The sequence below is a fragment of the Vombatus ursinus genome, unplaced genomic scaffold, assembly GCF_900497805.2.
Source record: "Vombatus ursinus unplaced genomic scaffold, bare-nosed wombat genome assembly UNPS02014832.1, whole genome shotgun sequence".
NCBI classification, from domain to species: Eukaryota; Metazoa; Chordata; class Mammalia; order Diprotodontia; family Vombatidae; genus Vombatus; species Vombatus ursinus.
The window spans coordinates 40,105,137-40,127,529 of record NW_020954610.1 but is presented as its reverse complement, the minus strand read 5'-3'; the positions used below and the strand labels follow the sequence as shown (position 1 = coordinate 40,127,529).

The 22,393-nt window shown below is 36.5% G+C and overlaps 1 protein-coding gene across 2 annotated transcripts in view; it reads left to right on the top strand.

Annotated features, from left to right (window-relative positions):
• The window catches only part of PIP5K1B (phosphatidylinositol-4-phosphate 5-kinase type 1 beta), a 329,210-nt gene that overhangs the window by 171,685 nt on the left and 135,132 nt on the right, over positions 1-22,393 (top strand). For both annotated transcript variants that reach the window (XM_027839284.1, XM_027839282.1), the window contains exons 4-5: positions 4,956-5,086; positions 14,009-14,126. In XM_027839284.1, coding sequence (XP_027695085.1) covers positions 4,956-5,086; positions 14,009-14,126 — 249 coding nt within the window. The remainder of the gene's footprint in view (positions 1-4,955; positions 5,087-14,008; positions 14,127-22,393) is intronic.

Sequence of the window (22,393 nt, the reverse complement as noted above, 5' to 3'; positions counted from 1 at the left end):
TTGTTCAAGGACTATTGTGTTAGAAAACATCACAGTTCAGCAGAACTTTGAATGCTATGCTAAATATTCCATGTGGAAAGAGTTTGTATATTAAGCCTTTGGTATCGACTATTGAGGGAAAAAACAGCCTGCCTCAGTAAAAGAGAAACTTGCATAAAAGAGGAGATTTTTTTTTGGAGGGTGGGGAACAGATGTGCATGAATATATGGATGTACTTATCTCCACATTAGAAATATATATATATACATACACACACACACACACACACACACACACACACACACACACATATTTAAGTCTAAGGCCTTTTTGCTTCCATAGAACCTAAATGTTCTGGTTGCTATTTAAAAAAAAAAAAAAGTTACCCAATATACTATACTTCTATTTCTCAATGAGTTTTTAAATCATTGTGTGTTTTCATTCATTACAATAGAAGCAAATGTGAGTCTCTCTGGGCTGAGATAGTCTGTAAAAATGATGATTAAACTAAGGATCCTTCCAGCTCTAACCTTTATAAAGTACCTATTATGTGTTAAACACTGTGCCAGAGATTGGGGATCCATAGAAGAATGCAAAACATTTTCTACCCTAAAGGACCTTACATGGCTGGAAGGGGGATATGGTGAGAGAGCACAGATGGCTGGAGGGATAAGAAAAAGCTTCCTGTAGAAAGGAATGCTCAATTCTCCCTGATTGCAAGTCCATAGTGCCTAGTAGTAGTCAAGTTGTTACCATTCAAAAAGTCTTAACTAATTATGACACTAGTAACTAAATTAACCACAGAAAGAACCAGTTAGTTTCAGGATACAAATGTTAGTGGGATGGGGAAATGAACAGGAAAAACCCTGATGAGGCTTCATGACACAGGAGAAATAGTAATCCTTCTGCATTCAAATCACACCTTCAATACTAACTCCTTGTGTAACTTTAGGCAAGTCACTTAATCTGTACGGGTTTCCTCAACTGTAAAATGAAAGGATCAGAACAGATGCCCTCCAGAATCCCTTTCAGCAAGCTCTATGATCCTATGGTTCTGGTGTGGCCATTTTTCTTTTAGATCCCTTAGAAGGAATTGATGCTATATCATGTGCTGTGCTTTTAGAATGAGTGTAATGAAGAGGAAAGAGCCCTGGACTGAAGCCAGAAGACTTGGATTCTAATCCTGGCTCTTCCAGCAATTCCTGTGTGACCACACACAAGTCATTTTTCATCCTTCGGCCTCAGTTACTTCTTCAGTAGAATGGGGGAAGGGGATGGATTAAAGTAGATTATCTCAGAAATTCCATCCAGTTCTGGAAGTTCTTTGATTCCTAGTGATAGATGATTGAGTATAACATCCCTCTTGAGTTTTTACATAAAGTTAAAAGGAAGAAAATCAATTTAATCCTCAGAAATTAGATGTATAAAAGGTCACTGAGCCCTATCAATGACATTATAGTAATGGAATCATAGAGAGGGGAAAGTAAAAATAAATAACAAACTGAAGAGGGAAAAAACAAAGGAACAGCTGAAGACTAGATTTGAAGTTGGGATATTCTGCCATCTTCCTTCCCTAGGCCACTGAATAAAAGGACACATAGAAAATGAAAAATACCAAGGCATTTTCAAACCTAAGGAGAAATTTGGCATTAAGATGCATAATATCATTTTGGTAATGAAGCAAAACAGATTGAATGATGTGATAGAATACAGTTGTGCTAAATTCTTATCAGTGTAATCATCAACCAGGTTTCCAGAGGACTGAGGGTGATAAATGCCACTCACCTCCTGATAGAAAGGTGAAGGACTCAGGATGCACCAAAAAGACAAATATTTTTGGGACATAGCCAATATTGAAATTTGTTTTGATTGACAATACATTTGTGTAATGGGTTTTGGGTGGTTTTGTGTTCTCAATATAGAGAGGAATTTGAGGTGGGAGGGTGAGAAGGCAGGTCTTGGCTAATTCAAACAACCAAAATATACTCACACATACAACAGATCAATATGATGACCAACCATAATCCCTGAGAATTCATAATGAAACATGCAGCCCATCTCCTGACCAGAGATGATGGATGGACTTAGAGTATAGACTGACACTTTTTTTTGATGACATGACCAATGAGAAATTTTGTTTTGCTTGACGATACCTTTTTGTAACAGGGGTTTTGTTTTTCTTGTATTCTCAAAATGAGGGGAAGAGAAGTAGGGGAGAAAGAGAGAGAGAGAGAGAGAAGACTGATCTTTATTTGAGAATAAAAGAAAGCAAATTTTAATTTAAAAAAAGAAAAAATTTAATTAACAAGAAAAAAGAGAGTCTCTCAAATGTTGGCACTCTACTGGATGATGTAGAGAAAACCAAAGAAATAGAACACTGAGTTCCTGCACTAGAACAGTTTACATTAAAGCACTATGCAAATGCAAATTATTATTATTTCCAATCTCAATGTCGATGGGAGTCATATACTCATGAAAGTAATTAAATAACAATGCCATGCAGCAGTATTGAGTGGTACAGACAGTAAGTACTATACAAAATAGAAGAAAGGAGAGGATAACAAAGCCAAGAATATCAAGGCAATCTCCATAAAGGAGATGGGTTTTAAGTGAATTCAGAAGGAGAATAGGAAAGTGACCCCTAATCTGAATTGCTGGAAAAATGGTGGTGCTACTGAAGGAAATATGAAAGTGGTAGGTGCTGAAGGGGTCAATTTGAAGGAAGAACAATGTGTGTGTGTGTGTGTGTGTGTGTGTGTGTGTGTGTGTGTGTATGTTTGTGTGTTTGTCTTGTTTACAGGTGAAGATATGGATCAGGAGCCTGAGACTTAAGATACAGGTTTGAGAGCTCACAGCAGAGAGGTGATAGTTGAAGCCAAGACTGTGGTTCATTGAGAAAAAAATGTAGGGGAAGGAGAACCAGGGTCCAATGACTGAACCATGAAGAATACTCACAGTTAGAGGGCAGGAGAAAGAAATTAACAAATCTGGAAAGACAATGGCAGGTTGAGATTCAAGTTGGTCAGTAGGATCAAATACTACAAAGAACTCAAGGAAGAATAAAGCCTATGGATTTGTAAGGAATCAAAGGGGAAAAATATGAGCAGATGTTACATTAGGAGGTCATGTGATGTAGTGGGAAGAGCCAAGGCCTTGGGGTAAGGAGAGGCCTCAATTTGGGTCTCAACCTCTGATACTTAATCATTGCAGAAGCATTGCCAAGTCACTTAACCTCTTTCACTGAGCTTCAATTATCTCATATTAAATGTGGATAATAATACTCATAGAACCTACCTTACATGTAGTTATGATGATCAAAGGAAAAACATTTTGTATACCTTAAAACTATTATTATTTTTATCTTTTTTTTCTTCTTGTTCAATAAAGTTCAGATAGAAACAGTCTTAGGACAATTCACTGTCTTGCTATTATTCTTTTCTGTTTAATGTTCTTTGAACTGTTACATAGATGGATAAAATAACTACTTTTGTAGTTGAATGAAAGTATTAGGATGCAAGCTGACCTTCTATAGGGTCACCAAGAACAACTCTGATATGATTCCAGTAGAAGTAAGGACAATAGGGATAATATGAACCTATTATGACAATGGTGGTGGTGGTAGTGGTGATGGGTCAATCAGTATTTATTAAGTGTCTACTGTGTACCAGGCCCTGTGCTGTTACTGCTGCTGAATTTCCAGTAAATGATCAGTCTTGCAAAGACAACATAGTATTGTCAAAAAAGCATTGAATTTGGAGTCAGGCAACCTGAATTCAAACCCTAACTCTGATCCTGTCTGTGTGACCCTAGACAAGTTACCCTTTCTGAGATTCAGTCTCCTCACCTGTAAAATGTGTATAATAGCATATACTACTTAACAAATGTTCTTAAAGTTCTGTAAATATGTGAGTTGACATTTTTAACCATTGTGTGATTCATTTGTTCATTCTTTTGTTCAGAAAGTATTTATTAAACCTCCAATTTCTGTAGAGAATGGTGTTAGGCGCTGTGGGGATATAAAGAAGTATAAAACCACCTTCCTTGCCTTTAATGCTTATGTTTGAAATTATTCCTTTTTCTGTTCTTTTTCATGTGGTAGGAGAAATAGGTGCAGGTAATTTTCTCTAGATTAACAGAGAATATTTACTTGATTGTAGGTAATATTAGAGGATTAAATTCCTAGAATTTTCCTTGTTCCAGAATTTTAGGTCAAAATGCACTAATCTTCAAGAGATTTTATTGGCAGTTTTGATCCCAGTTTAATGTGGGTTTGTAAAAGAGAAATTGGCTATGGTACCATACATATATGATACCAAAGAATTCCAGAATTAAACTACTTCTGTACTCCAGAGAAAAAATCAAAATTTTGTGCCTTGCATTTTTATGGTAAATAAATTACTTTTGTTACTTGACTATGTTGTGATGAGTCTGGTTTTTAAAATCTCTGTTCTGGTTTTATTTGGATAGAATCTTTAGATGATGAAACTTTTATTCTACCTTCTAAAGTTATGATCTTACTTTTAAAAGGAGATTTTCCCTATGTATTAGCCTATAAACCTATTTTGTGATTTTGCTAGGATCTGTGATTTCACTGATTGTGAGGAATTTCAGGTAGAAAGTTCTTTCACCAATTCAGATCGGCAGCTCGATTGTAACAGCATCCCCCGACTAATATCACCTTTGTTCTCAACTACTTTGTATACATTTGTATTTATTATGTTTATGTTAGTGTTGTCTTTATTTTTATATATACTTGATATATATTTGATCTTTAATTTGTTGAGATGATTCTCTACTAAAAAAAAAAACAAAAACCCATAACTCAGGACTTTCTCAAACCTTGGCTTTTGCTGTTGTTGTTGTCGTCGTCGTCATCGTTGTCGTCTATAACTAACTATAAGCCCATCTTTGTTGCATGTAATCCTGAAAAGGACCTTGGCTGTTGGAACTAATATCAAGACTTGTTTTCCTTCCAGACTGCATCATCTGCTATTAAGGGTGCTATTCAGCTGGGAATAGGATACACAGTGGGTAACCTCACTTCCAAGCCAGACAGAGATGTCCTTATGCAAGACTTTTATGTAGTGGAAAGTGTGTTTCTACCCAGGTAAGAATATTATTTTTAAGTTATTTGTAATAATCTTCTTGCTAATAAATATGGGGACTACTTCATCATTATAATAACAGATAAATTTATATGAAGTTTTAAGCAAAGAATTTTACATCCATTGTCTCATTTGATTTTCACAACACTGAGCAGGCTTTTATTAAGCACCTACTACATACTGTACACTGTAGCAGGTTTTAGAGATACAAAAAAAAAAATGAAATCATCCCTGCCCTCAAGGAGCTTACATTCTGTTAGGGGAAATAGTATATACACACACACACACACACACACACACACATATATATATATGTGTGTGTGTGTGTGTATATGTATATATGTATATGTATATATATATGTATATATGTAGCAACCCCGCTAAAAATCTTTCTTCATTCTACTTTGTGAGTATGTAGCCTAATCCATAATATATATTAGGTTCCTGGCACTGCCAAAAACAGGCTAAATGATAAGAATTTTTATCATGTCAAAAGGAAGTAGAATGGTTTGGTGTGAACTTATGTCTCACACATCAGATTCAACCAACGTTTATTTCTTTTTGTGACAACCTATCCTTTCTCCTTCTTGGCTTCTATCCCAATGAGCTGTATTTATAAAAGACACCTATCCATCTTGACATCCATCTCTAACAAAGTTATAAAAATTGCAGAAGAATATTCTATCTTACTTGGGGTGGGGGCACATCATTTACAAAGGCCTTTGTTAGTTAATCCAGAAGTAATCCTTATTAAATTAGAAACATCAAACATTAAATTGGAAACATCAAAGCTTATTCATTTTGCAAATAATAAATTTAAAAGAAAATAGAGATATTAATAAGTTAGTTGACTTTTGATGTATACAGATAGCATCTTTTTGTCATCAAATCGTGTGACTCTTAAAAATATGCCATTTCAATTGATTCATTAGTTGCTTAAGTGATTGAAGCTATTTGGATGGATCCAACCAGTATCTTCTTTTGTCTTTCATAATATTCAGGAGATCCTTCCCAAAGGAAAAGTTATGCAAATCACATGCTACCCTTTGGTGGATCTGTGATTGCACCGATTTGGATAGTATAGATTGCAACCTATCCACACATTTTTGTCACATGTAACTTTTGTTTGTGTTCTCCAGTAAATCTTCCACAGGGTGGCCATCCAATGTACTGGAATCTTTTTCTTTCTTTTTTTATTTTATTTTATTAAATTTATTTATTTATTTTTAGTTTTCAACATTTACTTCTATAAGATTTTGAGTTGTAAATTTTTTTGTCCTCCCTCTTCAAGATGGCATGCAATCTGATATAGGTTATACATATACATTCATATTAAACACATTTCCTCATTAGTTATGCTGTAAAGAAGAATGAGAACCAAAGGGGAAAACCACAAGAAAGAAGAAACAAAAAAAAGAGAGAGAAAGAATAGTATGCTTCTCTCTGCATTCAGACTCCATAGTTCTTTCTCTGGATATGGATAGCATTTTCCATCATGAGTCTTTTGGAATTGTCTTAGATCCTTGCATTGCTGAGAAAAGCTAAATCTATCAAAGTTGGTCATTGCACAATATTTATGTTACTGTGTACAATGTCTTTCTGGTTCTGCTCACTTCACTCAGCATCGGTTCATGTAAGTCTTGGAATCTTTTTCTAAGACCTTTTTGAATCATAGTATCATGGATTTAATACTTGTAACTCATTTAATTCAATACCTCCATTATACAGATGAGAAAACTGAGGACCAAGGAGGCTTAGTAACTCGTTCAAGGTCACCCAGGTAGCAAATGTCAAGGGAATTGTTTGAATACAGTTCCCATGACTCTAAAACAAGATTTTTTCCCACATTTTGTGGATATCTGTGGAGCACACATTACTCAACTCTTGCTCTCATTACATAACTCAAAAGTGTAGATTCCACAGAAATTAACCATACCCAAGAATAATTTAAATAATCACAATGACATATAGAAGTTCGGCAATCAAACAATTTGGCCAAAGATAACTTGGTTTTGTTTAAAATTATACCAGCTGAAGTGCAGTGGAAATCATACTAGATTTGAAGTGAGAGGACCTGGGATCAAAAGTGACTCTGCTACTCACTACTGTAGGATGGTGGTTGGAGATAGAGGACTTGAGATTGGATCTACCACTTAACTACCCATGTGCTCTTGGGCAAATAATTTACTTTCTCATGTCAAATCACATGACAAAAATGTTTGAGTATTAAATCTTTGCATCCTAATAAAAATATTTTTCCAGCTACTAAGCTGTGTATATATTAAATACTTGATTTGGGCTCCTGAAAAAAGTTTTTTTTTCCTTTAACAAGAGGATTTTTTGTATAAAAATAGAATGAATTTCTGAAACTTTTTATAGTTTTTAAATAAAACCATAGATAGTGGAATGTGACAGTAGAAATTCATGTTATCACTCTCTCAATCTCTCTTGGTTTCAATTCCCTCATCCATAAAATGATGAGATTTGACTAGATTATCTCCCAGAACCCTCCTGATTCTAAAAATAAAGTCCTAAGAGAAATCATTTCTTTTTTGCCTTAAGGTGCTTTAGTTGCCTTTTGGGGGTTAAGTTGCAAATTCTGTTTCTCATAACACTATTTTTAGGATATTTTATTCTGGTAGTCTCAGAATTACTTGCGGATATTGAATTTTCCTGTAGGGTTAATGTTCTTTCTTATCTCTTCCAATAATTCAAGGAACCAGTATTTCACTAGGGGGTTCACAATTTCATCTGCACCTCTACTGAACGCATACCTCAGCCCCTAACAGATCATCTTCATAAGTTTCCTGGAGTCCATCAACACTAGTCAACCCTATGATGATGAGTCAAATTTAGTTAAGCCAATAGCACATGTAAAGTACATTAGAGAGCCTATAATTAAGACTTTCAAACTTGCTAGAGCTTGGTAATTAGCCCTTGCTCTCTGCCTTAGGAATCCAAGATTACCTCAATTCCATAGAACATCGGTGGAGGGATATATGCATAGAAAAATTGAGGCTTGGGAATTGAAGGGTTAAATGAAGTCCTAAAATCTTTTTCAACTGCATAATTCCAAGACGCACCCAGATTTATGTGGCAAGTTTCTGAAGGGAGCCAAGGCTGTATCTCAATCTGTTGATGTCTGGGCTAGGGTATTGTACATCAATGGAATGAGGAAAGAAGCTGTTTAATACATTTTGTATTCAGCTTGTAGATTAGACCTGAAGGGACAATCTTTTGATGTGGCAGAAAAATTGTATCCAAAAAAGGCTACATGACCTGGGATAATTTCCTGAGTGACTAGATCCCTAGTCACCAACCTTAAATTTCCCTCTTGTTCTCAAAGCTCTAAGATCCAGACCTCCCTCCTTCCAAAACCTCCATAACTACCATTTCCTTGGAGGAAGGAGTTGTTTTTTGTTTTGTTTTGTTTTGGAGGCAATGGAGTTAAGTGACTTCCCAGGGTCACACAGCTAATAAGTGTCTGAGACTGGATTTGAACCCAGGTCTTCCTGATTTCAAGGCCAGTGATCTATTCACTTCATCACCTATTTGTCCCTATAACTATTATTTCTGAAGTTGAGAACTGCTAGAACAGCTGCTTGGCCAGGGCCCAGGAGATATCTGCTATATGCAAATTAGTAGTAATGTTAAGGAGCACCTTAGGGAGGGGTGGGTAATAAAGATTATGCTCTTCTTGAATTCCAAAGGACTGCATTTCATTTTCAGATTCTGACACTCAGTTATTGCCTGACCATCATCACTCAACCTTTTTTGTGTCTCCATAGCTAAACCTGTCATTTAAGAGTTAGTGCTGACCTCTTACCCTGCTTGAAAGGAATATTCTTGTGCTTGCTCAAGAAAAGAGCTCAAAAAGGTTTTAGAAGTCCTGTAGCAAAATAACCCTGTCAGGATATCATAGTAGCTGACCCAATAGGATTGTAAGTGAGAAGCATATGCTCCACTGACTTGTACAATTTATTTAGAAAAAAAAAAGCACAAAAAATATAAATACACTCCTGGTAAAGGCCATCCGGTGTCTAAGCTTCCAAATTGAATCCCATGAATTTCTTTGGGAGGATAAAATAGATTTTTCTCTGGGGATTAGTGCCATATTACTCAGCTTTGTGTTGTAGAAAATTATTCCATTATCAAAATTCAAAAACTGATAACCAAAGGCTTTAAAGTTAAAATTTACAAACTATTTCTCAGTACTACCTTTGGCATAAATACCACCCAACTTGCTCCTCCATTGTGGGAACCACACAAAAGGAAGTCTTGTCTTCCCACTCTCACTTCTATGAATTAAAAAAATAGAGATCTGGCACCAGCCCAGGACATTATAAATTCAAGTCTCTTTAGAAATACATGCTGCCACCCTCCCCCCAAATATTATGACTAAGATGCTTTCCAAAGCTTTGATTTCATACCTATTTTCTATTTTAACCCAAGTAAAAGTATTCTTCTTTCTCAGACTTCTCAGAATGCTTTATTTTTAAAGATCTTTCATGCTTACTTCATTCTCTCTTGTATCATAATTAATCTTATTCATATCTTTCCCTCATAATACAGGGTGTCCCAAAAGTCTTGGTGGAGTTTTAAGCTTTTATGATTTGGGGGACAATTCTGTAGATTGTTAAGTTCCTCAAGTTTTTGGTTTTAAAGTTCAGGTCACTTTATTTTCTAAAAAGTCTCTCTTACACTCACAATATACATTTTCTTCTTTATGATGTCCCACTTAGAAGAAGATGAGGAGAAACAAAAAAACACAGAAATAAGCAAACATGTAGAAAAGCTTATATCAACGTAAATGATAACCTTCAAGTCTGCCAAGTCTACTTGGGAGCAATTAAGATCACCCAGATTCTTTGTTATGTGTATATAAAGAGCCCTGGGTTCAAATCCCACCCCAAACACTTGCAAGCTATGTGACCTTGGACAAGTGACTTAACTTCAGTTCACCTCAATTTTCTCATCTATAAAATGTGGATAATAATAGCACTTACCTCTCAGGGTGCTTGTGAGGATCAAATGAGATAAAAATTGTAAAATGTATAGCATAGTACCTGGCACATAGGACTATGTCAATATTGTTATTGTTGTTGTTGTTATATACCTTTGTATATTCAATACCTGACCTAGAGATACTTAATAGGCTAAAGGTGTACACTGTCTGAAGAGAAAACAGTATACAATAATAAATGTATGAATGAGGGAATGAAAGTCATAGGGAGACTGAGAAATATAATATGCCTTAAGGGTACCAATCATACATTTCATAACTGGTTGTGTTTTGAAAAAAGGCTGGATGTAATTCTGTCACTTGACAGGCAAGACCTAGGATCAGATGGGCCATAACAACAGGCATGTTCATCTGAGATAACCAAGGGGAACTTTCTTCCCACTGTCAGACCAATACCCATTGAAGTCATTCTCTGTCATTAGCAGCTAAGCAGTTGGTGGAGGCATTTTGTAATGTCTGTAAGCATATCTTCAGCTGGACTCCATTCTGGGTGTCAGTAAGATAGCACATATATGTGAATCTTGAGCACAATACCTCTAGCAAGGTGCCCTAGGTTTGGGTCAACTGGCTGATGTGTATTCGGTCTGCCATGCAGCATAGCCGCTGAGCATTTCTTCTTGTTGTTCAGTCAAGTCTGACTCTTTGGGACCCCATTTGGGGTTTTCTTGGCAACATATTGGAGTAGTTTTCCATTTCCTTCTCCAGCCCATTTTACAGATGAGAAACTAAGGCAAACAGGGTTAAGTGACAGAGGTACGCTAGTAGGGGTCTGAGGCTGGATTTGAACTCATGAAGATGAGTTTTCTGGATTTCAAGTTCTATCCACTGTGCCAACTAGCTGCCCCAAGCACTAGCTGTATCGAACCTTCTCAATAATTTGTATTTCCTCAAGTTCCCTAGGACTTCATTTTACTTCAGGATAGATTTGTTATTCTCTAGAACCACTTAAAGACCAAGAGGTAAATAAATGTTCTTTTTTGCAATTACTTTTTGATATAATGTCAAGCCATGTATGTAAATGCAAGCATGAATATGTACATGCCTGTTAGAGGTGTGGGCTTGTTAAATGATAGTTTCTTTTTTAAATTAGGCATTTAACATGTGCGATCAGTTATTAATTTTTTTCTCTTCCCCACTTCCCTGCCATCATAATATAGGTTGGTCAGTATATCTTCAAGAAATATCATTTAGTCTTAATATCAATCCAAGTAAGACCCAATAAGGAAAGAAATTCTGCTGGGCATGGGGGAGCACAATGCACTCCAAAGAAATGACTCTTGGATTATCTATGAATTGGGCTACTTTATTAATCCATTAATTAATTAATTTTTCATTAATTCAGACTTTTGAGTGTTCCAACACCATAATTACTAATTGACACTTAAGACACCACATGTGACTCACCATAGTTCTAGAGATCTCTAATTTCATCCATATAAAGATCCCTCTCATGACAAAGATCACACAACTCTTCTATACCTTAGTAGATTGTCTTCATGAATTGCCATGACTGATAAATTTTACCATCTTATGGTCAGCCTTCTACAATTAAGCCTCTCCAAACTTGGTTAAGCTGTTTCTAGAATGGTTGACTCAGTCTGTTTCCAGGCCTACGAAGGAAAACGTTCTGGACTGGTAAGACATACCAAAGTTTGTATTCCACTAGCATGTAGCCTGTGAACACCATGGGGTTTGGCCCCTGCCATGCCATGAAAAAAAAAATAAGGCTTTTGATTAAGGTCACTTAGTAAGCATTGAGCACTTGTGTTTTTATTAGATTTCTGTTAAAGTATTTACCAACGCACAGGTGTTTGTACCTAATTTCTTAACAATCTGTCCCTACAAGTCTCTTTTCCCTTTATTCATTGATTCATACAAGAAATATTTATTTGAATGCCTATTCCATGCAAGGCACTGAGACACTGTATCAGACTCTTTTATAACTTTTTTTATAATACTGCATATTTAGCAATGAGACCTGGTAGAAGGCTTGCTTCATCTTTAACCATATTCCACCAGTTCCTATACCAGCTGGCAGGGTGTGTGCCTGAAGAAAGGACACACACCCAAAGATGCTGTATATGTGTGTATGATCACCAAGGAAACCTAACACTTTGTTCTGTAACAGTAGTTGAACTCTTCTCAGCAGTCAATGAGGAGAAACATTAGGCAGGAAAACCATTGTAAGTCATGGAAGCAGTAGGGAAGAAAGAACACTGCAACATGTTCAAAGTAACCAGCAACTAGAAAACTGAAGAGTATTGCCTCTGATCATCTTTTCTTTAGACAGCTAGCTAGTACAAGGGATAGAGTGCCAGGCCAGGAGTCAAGAAGACCTGAGTTCAAATCTAGCCCCAGACACTTAACTAGCTTCTGTGACCTTAGGAAAATCAATCACGTAACCCACTGCCTCAGTTTCCCCAATTGTAAAATGAGAATAATAACAAAACCTACCTTGCAGTGTTGTTGGGAGGATCAAATGAGATAATATTGGTAAAGCACTTAGCATAATGTCTGGCACATAGTAGGCGCTAATAGATGTTTATTTCCTTTCCCCCCTTAAAAGTGTTTTATTGATGCCTTTTTTTTTCCTAAAACATTATTGTCATTTCTCACTGTGTCCTTTTCCCCCAAGAGATTCCTCCCTTGTAACAAATAACAAATAAGTAAAGTCATAGAAAACAAATCAACACATTGGCCATGTCTAAGAATATATGCCTTATTCCACACCTATAGTCTAACACTCTCTACTCTTACCATCCATCTTATGTAGTCATGACTGGTCACTGCTCCAATCTCTGATAGGATCACAAGGCCATAACTTATTCCACTTCATTCATTCATTCAATTATACTTCCTTCTTCTGGTTTCTTACTGGTTTCTTGCTTAAATGGAAACTGGATTTTTTAAAATAGTTTAAGGTAAGAAGGAGAATGAATACAAGAAATGAGAAATCAAGATGAAACACTGTGAAAGAAACATGATGAACATACCCATGAGCCATTAATTTTGTTCATTGCATAAGGTAAATTAGAATCGTGTAGCTTCTGATTGCAACCTTTATTTAGCCTCTGTGTTTAATGCCCTAAAACAACAATATTCCATATTTATTGACACCCTATACCAAATTTACCAAATGCCGCCTACTTTCCTATCATGGACAGTAGTTTCATTTGTCTGATCCCTTTGTTCCTCAAGCCCAGGAGACCCACACAAGGTTCACCCTTCTAACCCAAAATAAGTTACAAAGAGACATGCAGATATTGCTATTATCATCACCAAAATTAGTTGCTTATATTTGTGTCTTTCTTTTAACATTCTTGTTTGTTTTTTAATATACTGAAAAGTATATGCATTCCTGATTTCAGGATTTTACTCAGCATACACACTATATATTATTGTATATATGCTATTGCTATTTTTCTTCATAGTTTATTTTGGATATTTGTCTAAAACAGTTATGTCAAACTATCCACCTTTGTGGTGGCTCAGCTCTTGTAGGTGCTAGATGCTAGGGCAGTGGCCTTCTGTTTAGAGTAGCACAAATTTTAACTTCTCATCATGTATTCAATATTACTGGGGTTGATGAAATGCCATTCCTTAGGAGGGCCATGCAGAATGTTGAATCGGTGGTACCCTCACACAGCTGACTACATGCTGTGGATTGGCAGGGAAGCTTGCTTAGAGGAGTCTCTAGCTGAGATGGCATCTATTCCGTTTTCAATCAACGGACATGTGTTGGTTACATGTGCATCAAGAGACCTACTACAAATGATTAAAATTTTCTAGAGGACAAATTGGCCTGAAGAAAAAAGAAAACTTCCTATAATTTGGCATTAAAATGGACATTTCTCATCTGTGCATTTTTTTCTTTTCTTTTTTTTTTTAATTTTAATTGTAGCGAAGGGAGCAATCTGACCCCAGCTCATCACTACCCAGACTTCAGATTTAAGACATATGCTCCAATAGCATTTCGGTATTTCAGAGAACTTTTTGGTATCAAGCCTGATGATTACTTGGTAAGAGTTTGTAATTTTCCTCCTTCCTACTGAAGTATGTGTGATGTAACTATTTGTCTCATTTGTCTCATTGGCAACTTGTGACTATTGTTTTCCAAGACTCAGAGGAAAGTTTTAAGTTCCAAGTTTTAAACAAGTACATATTTATGCCCTGAGATGAAATGAACTACTTCCAGAAGTAGTGGGCTCCCCCTCTTCAAAAAAAGAATACCAGAAGATTAAATTTCTATAAATTTAATTCTAGAAAATAGTCTTAAATTCTGTAGCTTTTAACAGATATCCACAAAAATTGCTATGCTGATTGGTATTTAAGTAACTATGGTATTGGTTGCTATTTCAGATAATTATTCTAAGAGCTATATTATAATTAGATGTAAATACTCTTGTGAATTTAGCTGATGGAATTTTTTTGAAAACCTTCTTATCTTAATTGCCTTTGTGCAGTTCATCTCAAACTTGCCTTGACCCACAATAATTTTCACCTTGACCTGAAATTTGTATAATGTTTGCTAAAACACTATATATTCTTGACTAATTCTGATAATATAGACTCCATGTAACTACAACTCTATTTTATAACTCTGAATGTTGTATTCAGAAAAGTGTTTTTTCACATTCCATCCCCATTTCATATACTTCATGAGTACAGGAAACACAAAAATCAAAACTTGTTGTGAGCAGCCTGGTTTAGCTTCCAAGTTTATGACATTTAGGCTTCAAGAGACCATGAATTTCATTTTATTCATTCAACAAACTTTTTAAGCCACTGTTCTATGAAGAGCACTGGGTTAAATACTGAGTAGGAGAGAATGAAGTTGACATGTTCTTGTCTTCATAGAGTCTATGATCTAATGGAGGGATTAGATACATATGCAGAAAGCTATAATACGCATTGTTCTCATACTATATAAATGTGAGATGTAATCCTCATTCATTATTTCATGAAGGTTATGGTACAAAGCATCATGAGTTCAAAGAGGGAAGATTTTGTTGACATGGAGATTAGGGAAGACTTGATTTTTTTAAAGGATAATTGGTAATTCTAACCACACAAAAATCAAAGAATCTCAGAGTTGGAATGGGCCATTTACTCTAAGCTGTATTTGACCATGAATCCCCTCAATCACATCCTTACAAAGTAGTCATCCAGGCTTTCCTTAAACAAGAGACCATACTACTTTCGAAGTAACCATTTGGATGTTTTTCTGTGCCTTGAACTGAAATTTGCCTGTCTATAACTTCCATTTATTTTTCCTAGTTTTGTCCTCTGGAGCCAATCTAAACAAGTATAATTCCTGTTTCATGTGACCACCCTTTCTTATACTTGAACATGGCTAGTATGTGCCCATGAAGACTTCTTTTGTTCAAGCTAAATATTCTAAGTTCCTTTAACTTAGTGGTTCTCAAAATATAGTCCAAGGATCCTTGAGGGGTCCCTCAGACCCTTTCAGGGAGTCCTCAAAGGTAAAACTATTTTCATAAGACTTTCACTAAGACTTTGTTTTTTCAAATACTCTTCTCTTCTCCAACAACATATTTGTGTGAGGCCAAATTTTCTTCATATACTTCAAGCAAAACAACATGTTGCAACAGAATGAATGTAAAAGCAGACATGACACTCCAGCTTTCTTCTATTCAGCCAGACAGTAAAAAGATTTGCATATATGTAAAACAATGTCACTCTTCTGATTAATTTTATTTGGAAAATATATGTATTTTTCCCAAAAAAAATACATTGACATGTAATAGGCTTATTATTTTAAATAAGTTGCTAAATAAATATTTTAAAATTTATCAATTTTAATTTCTAATGTAACAAATGTCAATAGATATAACCCACATAAGCAAAAGCTCTTTGAGGTCCTCAGTAATTTTGAAGAGTGTAAATGGGTACTAAGATCAAAAGGTTTGAGAACCAATTGCTTTAAGCTATCTTTATATGACATTACCTTTAGTCTACTCCACTCCCTGGCTATCCACCTTTAAATAGCTTATCAACGTATTTCCCAAAATATTACCCAGAGCCGAGGATAATATTTCAGAAGTGTTCTGATCAGGGCAAAACATAGTGTTCCTATCCACTCCTTTTTCTGGGCACCATGCTTCTCATAATATAGACAAAGATTACATTCACCTTTCCTTGTTATACTATTGATTTATGTTGAGTTTGCCATCCCCTGAAGTCCTTTTTCACACTATCTGTAGCCTCAATATGGCTTCTCCAACTTTTTCTTTTGAAATTGATGCAAGAGGATTTTGTTCCACATATATTTCAAAAGGAAGAAAGTTAATCATGGCATCTGATCAGTGCAACAAACTAAAAACCTAAAAGGTGGTTTCATAAAGGCAGTCAAATTCTTAACGATCATCTCATTTGGGTTCGATTTAATAAGACAGAAGTCATTCCAAAAAAAATCTATTTTTCAGAGTACTTTGGTATTTGTTCATTTCAAATGAGATGAATATTTGAAATAAATGCATATACAGTTGGCGGCTAGGTGTCACAGTGGATAGAGTGTTGGACTTGAAGTCAGGAAGACCTGAATTTGAATCCTGTCTCAGATATTTCTAGTTGGGTGACCCTGAGTAAGTCATTTAAACTCTCTTAGCCTCAGTTTTCCCATGTGTAAAATGCAACAAGAGCAGCACCTACCTCACAGAGTTGTTGTGAGAATAAAATGAGATAAGATATGTAAAGGACTTTGCAAGCCTTAAAGGTTATATAAATGCTAGCTATTATTTTTATTATTTGTTATCATGTGAAAAACTGAACTATTTATTACTTCATGAAATCAGAGTTCCACTCTGTGGAACATTTACTCAATTTACTCAACAAACATTTACTGAGTGCTTAGATTATACTAGGCCCTGGGAATATAAAAAACTCAGGGATTGGGCCTGTTTATAGTAGGGACTCTTAAGTAAATGGTTTAACTTTTACTTAATTCCCAATGTCTACCTGGAATTGGTTGATTAGGGGATACCTTGAATAGGTCTAATTCCTCAATCCTAAAGTGATCTCACTCAGAACAGAGCAGATCCCATAGTCATAGAGCCAGAGCTGAAAGGAACCTCAGAGATTTATCTAGTCCCTCAATCTATAGAAAGAGAAACTGAGGCCCAGGAAGGTTCAATGACTTACCCAATGATATCCAAGGTTACCCTGCATTCAAACCCAGGGACTCTGCCTGTAAATCCTGCACTTTCTCCACTGTAGACAAAACGTGCTGTGTTTTCTTCATCTACAAGAGTAGATAGCTCTTCAGGAGCAGGGGAGTATCATTCAGTTCAGTTTAACAACCCAGTTTGTATAAAATGTCCCATCCATTGGGGATAGAAAACTACGACCCAGCCTGGGCTTTCAAGGAGATTACAATCTAAATGAGGAGAAAGACATACACAAGGACTTATGATAAAAAGGAGGGCAAGATAAATACAAAGGAGAAGTGCAAAGTGCTATGAGAAAATAAAGAAAGAAGAGTTCATTTTTACATTTGAGCAGGAAATGGTAGTATCAGAGAAGGAAGTATGAAGGACAAAGGAAGGTTCTTAGTTGGGACTATGGTACAAGACAAGCTTATCCTAGACATGGGGTATGGCATGAAAGTTGAGGTCATGAAAATGAATCTATTCTACCTCTCCTTGGGAAGGATATGTAGAATGATGGGTAGAGGGCCAAGGACTAAGCCTCAAGATTCATTCACATATAAAAGGCAGAAGGAAGAAGTGAGAGGAGATGGAGAGGCAGTGATAATAAGTTCAAGAAGTATACTGTCATGAAAGCCAAGCAAAAAGAATATTTAAAGAAGAATGAAATAGTCAGCAATGCCAAATGCCAAAAAGGTGTAAGGGGAACAAAGATTGGGAGTGGGGGGGAAGGCCATTGGATTTGGAGCTTGGTGAAGCTTGAAGATAGCAATGAGAATAGACATTAAACTATAAGTAAGGGGAGTCCAAAGACAATGTCATTCCTAAACTCTTGCCTCTCAGAAAAACAACAATTTCTTATGTGGCACGGTCTTAGAGTTTAACTTTTTCGGTTGGTCAGTCAATAAACATTCAGTACCTACTATGTGCCAGACACTGTACCAAGTGCTAGAGAAAGGCAAAAAATAGTCCTTGCTCTCAAGGAGCTCACAATCTAATTAAGGAGATGACATAGAAACAACTTTGTACAAACAAGTTATATGCAGGATAAATTGAAAATAATCAAGAGAAGGAAGGCACTAAAATTAGAGGAGATTGGAAAAGACATAGGCAACACAAGCTTGGGGGTTAACTCATGAGAATCCCAAGTTCAGAAGTTCATGGACTTGTCCTTGTAGAGAGAGAAGGGGAGTTCTTGAGTAGGATGTATTTTGGAGAAAGAACAGAATCACCCATGTGGCCCTCACAATTGGCGGAAGAAGAAGAGAAAGGAGATTATAGTATTGACCTGGTGAGTGAGAGATCAAGACCTTGCCACATACCGACTATTACTGTGAATTATTCAAAAAGGATAAGTTTGATGAGAAAGAGGGTTCCCACTCAGCCCTAAAGTGCTTGCTTGGATTGGGGAGTCTAAACCACAAAACATCACTATTAGTCTTAGAAGTAGCTGTCACCATAGAGAAAGCAGTCAGGGGAACAGTTATGAAGAAATAACTGGTTATTAAGAAAATGGAGGCAGTAGGAATATACAGGGGAGTTTCATGGCAAAATGGAGGGGAGTAGGTAGAACTGAAAGACAAATTTACAATCAGAAGACCTGGGTTAAGGGAAGAGTATTTTGTCATCATTTTATTTTTTAAAGAATGGAAAACTTGAGCACTGAGATTGTAGCTATTGTGATTTTAAATAGCCATTTAATTGTAATAGAAAATAAATCCCAAGATAGCTATGCTGCTTCTAGAACTGACATTTTATTTAACCCCACCCCCCATCCTCTCTTCATATTCTCTAGTCTACTTCCATTCTCACCAAGGTCAACCCTTCCACATGGGCCCTTGATTCCATACTCCCTTGTCTCCTTCTATAGCTTGTCTCCCACAACTCATCTCTTCTTTCTCCAATTCTCAATCTCTCCCTGTCTATCTATTGGCTTCTTACCTGCTGCCTACCAAGTCACTCTCATTAAAAGAAAAAAAAGCCTTCACTTAATTCCAATATGCTCTAACACTGACATTATTATATTTGACACACGACACTGCTCTGACATGGTTCAGTGGGAAAAGCACTAAGATAGGAGTCAGGAAATCTAAGGCTCCTCAGTTTGTGGGAGGAACTATAGGTTCCTTGGCCATCCCACAGGAATTCAGAGTTCCCAAGATACATGAACAGAGATAGGGTACTATTGCATCCCAGTAGTAGTTTAAGGATTCTAGTGTTAGACCAGGATCTTGTCATTTTCTGCCATGTTTTGGACATCTTAGTACTTTCTCAAGTGCATTCTTCAGGAGGTACCAGTTTTTCAGATGGTGATAAACTTGACAAAGTGAAAGCAGCCTTCCGTATAATAGGTTACACATAAACAGAAACTCATTCATTCATATAACAAATGTTTAAGCACCTACTGTGAAAGAGGCATTGGAGATACAAAAACAAAAACAGTTCATGCCCTAAGGAGTTTATATCATATTGAGAGAAAACAACATGAGCACTTAAACACAAAATAAATTTGAAATATTTTCTGGGAAGATACTGGCAACCTGAGTTATCAGTTATCAGAATAGGACTCTATAAAAGGTAGCACGTGAGCTGAGCCTTAAAAGAAGAAGGTGCCTAGAGATGAAAGTAAGAAGGGAGTGAATTTCATGCTTGGGGAATTGGCCAAGCAAAAACCCAGAGACAGGACATGAAATGTCCTATCCAGAGAACAGCAGGTAGACCAGTTTGGTGGGAAGCCAGATTCCCAGGAAGGAGAGTACTGTGCAGTAAGCCTGAGGAGATAGTCTAGCGATGAATTTGAAGGATTTCAAATCTCAGAAAAAGAGGAGTTTGGATTTTATCCTAGATGCCAGTTAGGAAGCTAGCAAAAGACTGCAGGTGAGAAATGAAGGCCTGAACCAGGGTGGTGACTAGATGATTGGAAAGATGGGAACAGATACTAGAGATGTTGTGGAGGTATACTTGACAAGATTTCAAAAACTGACTAGATATGAAAGTTGAAGGAGAGGGAAAAAGTTGAAGATGATTCTGAAGCTGTAAACTTGGGTTACTGGAAAAATATTGGTACTTTCAACTGAAACAGGGAAAGTAGGAATGTGTAAAGGCTTGAGAAGATAGACAATGAATTCTGTTTTGGACGGGTAGGGTAAAAGATGCCTACAGACCATCCAGGCAAAAATGTCTAATAGGAAGTTGGTAATGTGGGACTAGAGCCAAAGAGAGAAAACAGGACTGTATATGTTGATCAGGAAGTCGGCCATAACAGCTGATAAGTGAGCTCATGAGAGCTGCTAAAATCACCAAAATAGAGAAGAAAGGCTTCAATACAAAGTCCTAGGATACAACCACCCTTTGAGAGCAGGTCACTAATGATGAATTCAGGAAATGAGATGATTTCAGGAAAAAAGACTGTGATGGATTAGTTAGATAGATTGTAAGAAATAGAGGAAAAGAGCAATATTTTGAAAACCCAGAGAAGAGAAAGAATCCAAGAAGAGTTATACATACAACACTATAAAATGCTGTATATTTGTTACAAATGTTTTGTTTTTCTTTTCTTTTCTCATTGAAAAGTAGAAGATGGGAGGGAGAAACAATAAATGCTTGTTAAATGAAAAAATACTTTAAAAAAATTTTAAGGATGAGGACTGAGAAGAGTTCATCGAATTTGACAGTTCGGAGATCATAATAACCTTGGAAAGAACAGTTTTAACCGAATGAGATCAGAAGCCAGATTGCAGAGAGTTGGGGAATAAATGTGAGGAAAGGAAATTTCAGGCAATGAGTGTAGATAGCTTTTTCCATGACTCTGGCTGTGAAGGAGAGGAGAGATATAACTTGAGCGTATGTTAAGATCTAGAGAAGGCTTTTAAAAAATAACAAGAGTGATTTGGTAATACTTATAGGTAGTGGTCAAGGAGCCAGTAGATAGGGAGAGATTGGAAATTGGAGAAAGAAAGATGATTGTGGGGGCAAGATGTAGGAGGGGATGAGGGAGAATGGAATCAAAGGCCCATGTAGAAGTATTGACCTCAGAGAGAATGGAAAAGGACAAGAGCATATGAAGAGAGGTTGGAGAGGGGTCAGGTTGAAATCAAGGATTTTTAAGCTATACAAGTGGGGAGAAGAGGAAGCTCATGGCAAATGGTCTCTGTTGTCTCAGTTAAGTATGAGGCATGGCCCTCTGATAGGGAGCAGGTGCTGGTATGGGAGGATGGGGGAAAGAAGAAAGAGTTTGAAGTAGCTTCTGTGGGGCATTTGATAGAGAAGGAAGGGTAAAGGGTTCCCTTGCTCATGTGAAGCTCAAGATGAAATTAGATAATACAGATTATAGTGAGCAGTTTTATGATTTCCTCTAGCACTGCTTAGTATCATATAAGAACCGAAAATGCAGATAGTGGAAATAAGCCAGAGTTAAGGTTTTAAAAAGGCATGATTGTCTGTAGGACAAGAGAGACAAGGAATTCAAATCTAGAAAATAATATACAGTTGAACTGGTTAAGTATAGGGTTAATATTTGTATGAGAGTAAAGTAAAATCAGAGCAAAAATGATAACCTTGGAAAGCACTGAGGAATGGATGGATTCATGGTCAAGGTGAGGACAAAAACCAGGGTTAGGAGGAGATGATGGAAGGATAGGGAGTTATGATCAGACATAAGAATTTCAGAGTTTGTAATTATGGAAGTATACCATCATGAATAATGGTAAGATCAGGATTGTAACTATCACTTTTTGTGCCTAAGGTAGAGTCAAGGTGAAGAGGAAGTAAATTGAGGCTTGTGAACTGGGAAGCCAGATTTCTGAGGGACATCAACATGTCAGTCAATTAGTAGGTAAATAAACATTTATTTAGTACCTACTGTGTGCCAGGCACTGTACTAAGTTCTGGGGATATAAAGAAAGGTAAAAGACAAATCCCTGCTTTCAAGGAGCTCACAGTCTAATAGGGGAGACAACATGCAAACACCTATGCACACATTTGTGTGTGTATGTATGTGTATATCTGTATGTATGTGTGCATATACATATATATATGCATATACATATGTGTATATGCATACAAATACATATGACAAATTAGAAATAGGGGCAGCTAGATGGATAGAGCACTGGGCTTAG